The sequence below is a fragment of the Belonocnema kinseyi genome, chromosome 8 (genome assembly GCF_010883055.1).
Source record: "Belonocnema kinseyi isolate 2016_QV_RU_SX_M_011 chromosome 8, B_treatae_v1, whole genome shotgun sequence".
NCBI lineage: Eukaryota > Metazoa > Arthropoda > Insecta > Hymenoptera > Cynipidae > Belonocnema > Belonocnema kinseyi.
The window spans coordinates 98120755-98128157 of record NC_046664.1 but is presented as its reverse complement, the minus strand read 5'-3'; the positions used below and the strand labels follow the sequence as shown (position 1 = coordinate 98128157).

The 7403-nt window shown below is 29.6% G+C and overlaps 1 protein-coding gene across 1 annotated transcript; it reads left to right on the top strand.

The window, feature by feature from the left end:
• On the top strand, positions 1-5590 carry LOC117177635 (60S ribosomal protein L23a-like). The gene is made up of 4 exons (XM_033368429.1): positions 1-79; positions 1309-1628; positions 1842-1969; positions 5274-5590. Exons 1-4 carry the CDS (start codon positions 43-45, stop codon positions 5533-5535), a joined length of 747 nt encoding a protein of 248 aa, XP_033224320.1. The 5' UTR covers positions 1-42; the 3' UTR covers positions 5536-5590.
• The last annotated feature ends 1813 nt before the right edge of the window (positions 5591-7403 follow it).

Below are 7403 nucleotides of genomic sequence, written 5' to 3'. Positions count from 1 at the left end.
AGATTTCCGTCTTCGTCACCGTAGCCTCCCTGTTTAGCTAAAATGGCTCCGAAACCGAAGCCCACGGATAAAGCAGCAGGTAATGTTGATTTAATCTTACATATTAGATCGGATTTTAAACACGGGAATGTAGAGTGCATGTATTTAATACTCTAATTAAACTTAATATTTTAATAGTAAAGGTTCACTGCAACAAAATAAACATAATTTGGCATATGGTCATGTGGTCGCTTGTTGAACAATTTTTTTGTTTGTAATTGATGTTTGAAACGTTGTCCATTAAATTCTAATTCAAACTGTCTTCAATACATATATAATATATATTTTATTTTTTCAATATTTCAAAAGTTTTATATAATTCTATGACAACGTATCCTCAAAAGTAATAAAGTCCTAACCTCCATTCTGGTATCGATGGATCACGTTGAAGTATTGACATCTCGCACTGTTCAGGTCAACAGATGTTTAATTATGTATTTTAATTTCAGTATCATTTTTATTCGAAAGTAGAAAAGTGAAACCTTATTGAACAAAGGAACTTTACATTTTTTTCAAATTGTCTTCCTTTTTACCTATTTTGAAACTAAATTACAAAGTAGGAAAAATCATCTCAAAACTGTTTTATGCCCTTTTTATTAAATTTTTTATTTAGCCTGATAGTTTCCTACGCATAGAATTTATTGGCGGGTTAACTTAATCAATATTTTCAATTAACCTGTTGACTAGCAACATAGAAATAGTTTTAATTAAATTTAAATCGTGACACCTACTTCATCGTTTTTTAAATTTTAATTTTATACTGTAGGTGTCCACTTCATTTTTTAAAGGCGAAATAAAATAATCTCATGAAAATCATTTTAAAACAAATTGAATAAAATTAAACTGGCTAAAAACCGTATACATTCAAAATAAAAATGATATAAAATAATCCATAAATCATTCAACTGAACAACAAATGTTTTAACTTTGCTTTGATTTAATACTGGCGGATTTACTGTATAAGTATTTATTTTATACAATTCTAACTTTGTTAACATAATGTTGTTAATTGTGAGTAGAGTGATAAACCACGATTTCGCAACTATTATAAAATTATAAAAACTATGATTGTATTCAAACTATATAAATTGTTATAAAACTATGTGAAATTAATTTAATCGATTTATGATAAGCACTGTGTGGGAATCTCTTTGAGATTCCGTGAAAAAAAATATATAACACATCACTGAATTAAAATGTATAATGAAGAAAACGCAGTAGAAGCTTTAATTCATTCGTAATGCACTTTTTGATGATTTTTTGTAACAGGCGGCAAGTCTGGCGACAAAAAGCCGACAGAGAAAAAAACTGAAAAGAAGCCAGCAACTACAGCTTCCACTTCCTCGGCGAAGGTTACTAAACCCGCGGCAAAGAAACCAGTGGCAGCCAAACCTGCGGCAGCAAAGGCTGCAGCAGGGAAACCTGCCAAGTCTACCACAACCAAACCTGCGGCGAAACCTGCTGGCAAGCCTGCAGCCAAGCCTGCAATTAGCAAATCTAAGAAGCCTGCACAATCCGCGAAGAAAACACCCAAGGGAGGAAAAGCACCTGCAGTTCCCGTGCAAAAAGCTTTGAAAGTACAAAAGAAGGTCAGTATTTAAAGCCTTTAAATATTAATTCCAATTTTCAACCGCGGAAATACTTAATAAAATATATTCCATGATGAGTAATGTGTGGGAATCTCTTTGAGACTTTGTGAAAACATTGTAATATATAGCACATTACTGAATTTATAAAACAAATGAGATGATGATTTTCATGTGATGATCCAAATATTAATGAAATATAATCTTATTTTTCAGATTCTTAAAGGTGTCCATGGATCGCGAGTCAGGAAAATTAGGACGTCGGTCCACTTTCACCGACCAAAAACGTTCAGACCGCCAAGGAATCCTAAATATCCCAGGAAAAGTGTGCCTAGCAGGAATCGGTACGTAGACTGTAATAAAAGTAAATTTATAAAAATTAGGTAATTTTATTTCCAGCAAGCTCCTGGAAAATATGCTCATAATTTGCGAATGCTGAGGGGAAAACAAACTTAGCACGCCTCTTTAGAAACAAGTTTGACTTAAAAGAGCAAGCTAAAGTCTGTACCGTAGAAATGATGTTTTGGGGATGCCTCCTGATTATTTTGCAGAATATGAAAAAAGTCGTTATGTCCCCTTTTTAACATTGAGAATAATAGCATGTCTTAATATTTTTGAATCTGAATCTTTAAACTCTATAATTTATAAAAGTAAGAGTTTTAATTTGGCATTTTAACTGCATTTAATTTTAAAAATTTCAGATCACAAGTGTTAGTAGCTTTCATTTCATGCGTGTATTAAAAACCTTTCAAACTTCAGTTTTAAAAGTTCTAATTTCAAGAGACTTCCACTTTGAGTGCTTTAATTTGCAGCTCAGTTTTAATTTTTTTTAATGGAAAAAAGTTTGGGTTTAGAGTTCTATTTTTTAAATTTCATTAACCGTGAAAAATGTTTGCGAACCTGGAAAACCCAATATTTTTCTTTTATTAAAACGGCCACTCTGTCTTATCCATGTTCGTCTGTATTTTGTTTCTGATATATATAGATTTTAAAAATATCTATTTTTATTGGTGAAATTAAGGCTGCTTTTCATGCCATAAATGGATGAATTCAAACATAGCTGTTAAAATGCAGATATTTTTTCAGTATTATATGAAAAATATTTATCGGAGTAGGCGTTCCAAAATTTTATTTTAAACCTTTTGTTGTAATTAAGTTTCTAAAAGCATTAAATTAACTGTGGGGCTATTCACAAAAGACGTGATATATTTTTCAGGAACTTCCCCCCCCCCCCGAGTGATACATTTTCCATTAGTCTTAACATGGCAAATTATATTCGGCTGACCCCCCCCCCATGTATCACGTATTTTGTGAATGACCCTTGTAGAGAATTATTATTTTCAAAAACCTCGAAACATATTAACTTTAATTTATTATTTTCTTAACAGTACAATGTATGGTGAAATTCAGCTGATATGGACATTTCCGTATAAAAAAATGTGAAAAAATGACATTTACCCTTGTAAAAAGTAAGAGTTGCACCCCCTCGATATAAATATAATTTCGCAATGAGTCTGTTTTTGCAAGAAATAATCTGACGTTTGTTTAGTCAAAAAATTCCGATTCGTATTTGAAATATTAAGGAAAACCTGTTTTCGTGCCCAGGAAACAAAAATCCATTCACTTGCATTTGAATGGGTTATGAGGTCTTCTGAATTGCGTATCTGTCACTGTCGGACCCATTCAGTAGCGAGTATGAATCAGCATTAACCGATAGAGGAACGATAATGCCGATAAAAACATTAATTTAAATAAAGCAAATTTAAATAGTTCAAATTATTTATTAAAAAATAGTTCAATTGGCAACTTTTAAGAAAATCCTGGCATACATGTAGTCTATTTTTATTCACAGACTATTTATTTTTAAGCATTTTAATTAATTTTGCTGAACATTTTTTGACATATTTACATCACACCACATCAGAATGTTAAAATTTTATTTATTGATTTCACATTTGCCATATATGAATCTTAAATTTACAAAAACTAACAATCACGTTTTATCTTATCGAAATTACCTTGGCCAAAAATGCGGGTATTGAAAGTCTTAACATTTGGATGTTTGTAATGCAAATGGATATAAGCAAAATGCGGAGTTTGTTTCTAACACGTGGACTCCCTGCAGCCATTATCATGTGCACTGAATAAGATGAATGTCACTGGGCTTTAATTCAGTGTAAATCTTATAATTCCTGTACAGGATAATCTAATAAAACTACTTTAAAAAGAGAATTACAAATAAATAATCATTGACTTTATAAATAAATTGTCGCATTAATTATAATATATATTACAACATTATTTAATTTGAATTTCTGTAATTTTTTATCAATCAGCATTGTACTATTCAAATTTATTACCCCATACTTCTCATTCGAAATAATTCTTTAAAATTTTAATCTGCATCGCCCACTCAGTTGAACACAGCCTGAGGTAACCTACAATTGGCAGATTCTCGCTAATTGAAAATTGCTATGTGCGCATCGTATTTTTACCATTGGGTGTGATCTTTTAAGAACTCCATTTCATATTGAATCAAAACCCATTCATATGCACATTAATGAATCGTAGAATGCTCATAGGAATTATTTCAGGTTATTCAGTCTTATTCTGCTCTATTCACTCAGCATTTTGACGAATGTGGAATGGCAGATTTAAAGCACCGCGCACAGGTGACCGATTAAAAATGTGGCCAACCGATTGCATTTTTATTCTTTTAATCTGTAAATGGCAGATACGCAATTCAAACCGACTCCGCTTTCTATCGGTTCTTTTTTCCTGGGTGGGTAAGTTTATAGATGGAGTTTTACCCTTTAAGTCGACGAATTAGCACGTAACAAAAATACTTATCTACTGTTTTTGTATGTACTACTACACATATTACAGAATGAGGAAAATCGGTGAAGTACACCCTACGGTACTTTCCTTGTTAGAGCATACTTTTTAAACTCTCTAATCATTATCTTTACACTTCTTGTACTTAGCATGAATGGAAAAAAATGTTTTGTTGATTTGAAATACTGTCTTCTATTCAATTCAAAATCGCATCATTTTAAGTATGTTATATTCACTCATTTATTCAAATTTATCAAATTAATATAATATTAAGGGGCATGTGATAGTTAGAAAACGATCGATTTTACCAGTTTTAGGTTCTTGTGGCTTTTTTCCTACGATAGTAAAGATTTTGTCTTTAAAATCTGGGGGATGATAGCGAACATGCTAACGCACGTCCCTGAACTCTTTTTTGTGGGTTAATTAAAAATTTTTAATTTTCCTAAAGATGTGTGTATTTCGAGTACACATGCGTAACATTTTTATGTAACTCAATAATAATTGTTTATTATTATCCCTCAAAAAAGAGTCCGGGGACTTCCGTTATGATATTTTATAGCATTTCCGAATTCAGTTTTAAAAAATTTTAATTTTTGTGGAAAGAAAGCCGGGGGAACTGTACCCGATTGACCACACCACGAAGTATTACATACCCTTAAAGAAAAGTTTGCAATCGATTTAAAAGAAGACTTACATACAAATAGAAAAATAAGTTATAATTGAAGATAAAGAAAATAAAAGTTTATTTATAATATTTTGAATCATCCAATTTTAAATAATTTCTTGTTCATTATTTTTCTAATTTTATTTTAGTATGGATGCATTCAATATCATCAAGTATCCACTAACGACCGAAGCAGCGATGAAGAAGATTGAAGACAATAACACACTAGTCTTTATTGTGCACACGCGGGCCAACAAGTATCATATTAAGGCGTCTGTGAAGAAGTTGTACGACATTGATGTCGCTAAAGTGAATACGCTGATCAGGCCGGATGGCAAAAAGAAGGCTTACGTTCGTTTAGCGAGAGACTATGACGCTCTTGATGTCGCGAACAAGATTGGTATAATATAAATTTTTCTATTCCTGTAAAAAAATACATCCGGTAATAAACATCATCACAGGATTAGATGCTTTCTTATTTATTTGTTGAATTTAATTCGTAGGGCATTCAATTAAAACCTAGAAGTACACGTAGTGAGTGTAAGAATTAAGAAATTTATTATTAGCTAGAATAAATTTGGGATTACTAAAGGTAATTGTGCAGATAAATTTTAGGAAAATATCGAATTTATTTACAATACATATACAAAATTTACGTACATGGGTCTACATTAATTCAATTATTTATAAACAATCATTGTACAAATTATTATAAGAAACATGTATAAGTTTTGAATACTGCTTATGCCTTATATTTTTATTTATTATATTATATCATACAATTTTAACTTGAAGGTATTTTATTTTTTTATCAAAACTATGTAGGAAATGTACCAAATTGTAACGTGACCAACTATTTCAAACGAAGTTATTTATAAACTAGTAATTCACATGGATTTTCAATATCACGTTCGTCTTTCTTTCCTTTTCGTTTGGCTTTGATGAAAATATGAATTCGAGTTATTAGTTTATGAGTAACATAGTGACCGCTGGACCGGGAGTTTTTTGAGACCGGGATATGACAGTGCATTTATTTTTTGACCGGGAATTTTACAAATATTTAGAAGAAAAGTTTATCCAAGATCGATTTCAATCCTTTTTTAAGTAATTTGTCGTATTGTTATCTTTTTTCAATTATGACATCATTCAGTTTACAATGCGCAATTCGAAAATCATCTACTCAAAAATTTTTGGTTTTAATTTTTAATTTGAAGAATTTCAATATGCAGTCTTGAATACTTAAAAAATTTAAATTAAAAGCGTTTGAAGTATTAAAAGGAAAAGATCATTTATTTGACAAAACAATACGAAATCTGTTTAAAATTCAGTAATTTCCAGATTTTAACGTTGAAAATTAAACGGTTTCAATTTGAAAGTCTTTGTCATTAAAAAAATGTAAACTTAGAGATAACTTTATAATAAAACATTGTTTCAGTCTAAAATTTTCCATTTTTAATCCCTTCGATTTCAATTTTTTAATTAAGAAAAAGAATAATGATTGAATATTTATAAATATTTGACTGTTCATTTAAGACGAGTAAATTTAAACCAAATATTTAGAAGGAACAATTTAAAACTGAATTGTTTGACATAGAAATCGTTAAAATTTCGAAGAGCTTTTAAACTTTGAACGTTAAAATTTTAATCGTTGTATTTGAAAAATGTTTAAATTGTAATTGAAATTGTTGAATTTTGGTGTTTTAATAACAATTAAACACTCATTATTTGTAGAAAAAATTGAGTAATTTTGAGTATTTAGAAGTTTTTAAAAGATTCAAAATTAATTCTAAACTTAAACTGATTTCAAATTATTCAAACGAAGTGTGTACCGACAAAATTCGGCTATTCGTACCGAAATTTCGCTGCAAATAGCCACAACCTAATTCAAAAATAAATATAGATTTTTGCAGATTTATAAAAAACATTTTGAAACTTTTTAAGAATTGTGAAACGCTTCAAAAGAAGAAAAGCTTTTTTTTAATATTCTTAGAAAAATCGAAACTAATTTTTTATTTTGAAAAATTATTTCATGAGAATATTCACAAAAATTTAAAAAGATTTCTAAAATTGGTAAAAAATAATCTGGAAGATTTTAGTTTTTTTTTTAATTTGCAGGATTTTATATTTAAGAAGTATTCTGTTTAAAAAAATTATTTTTTCAATTTTGTAACGTTTCTAAATTAAAATTGTTTAAAATAACATAATATACAAAATTTAAAGTTGATTGATTCTTTAATATAGAGAATTGAAAATGATAACGTGGATTATATTTTTGTCTA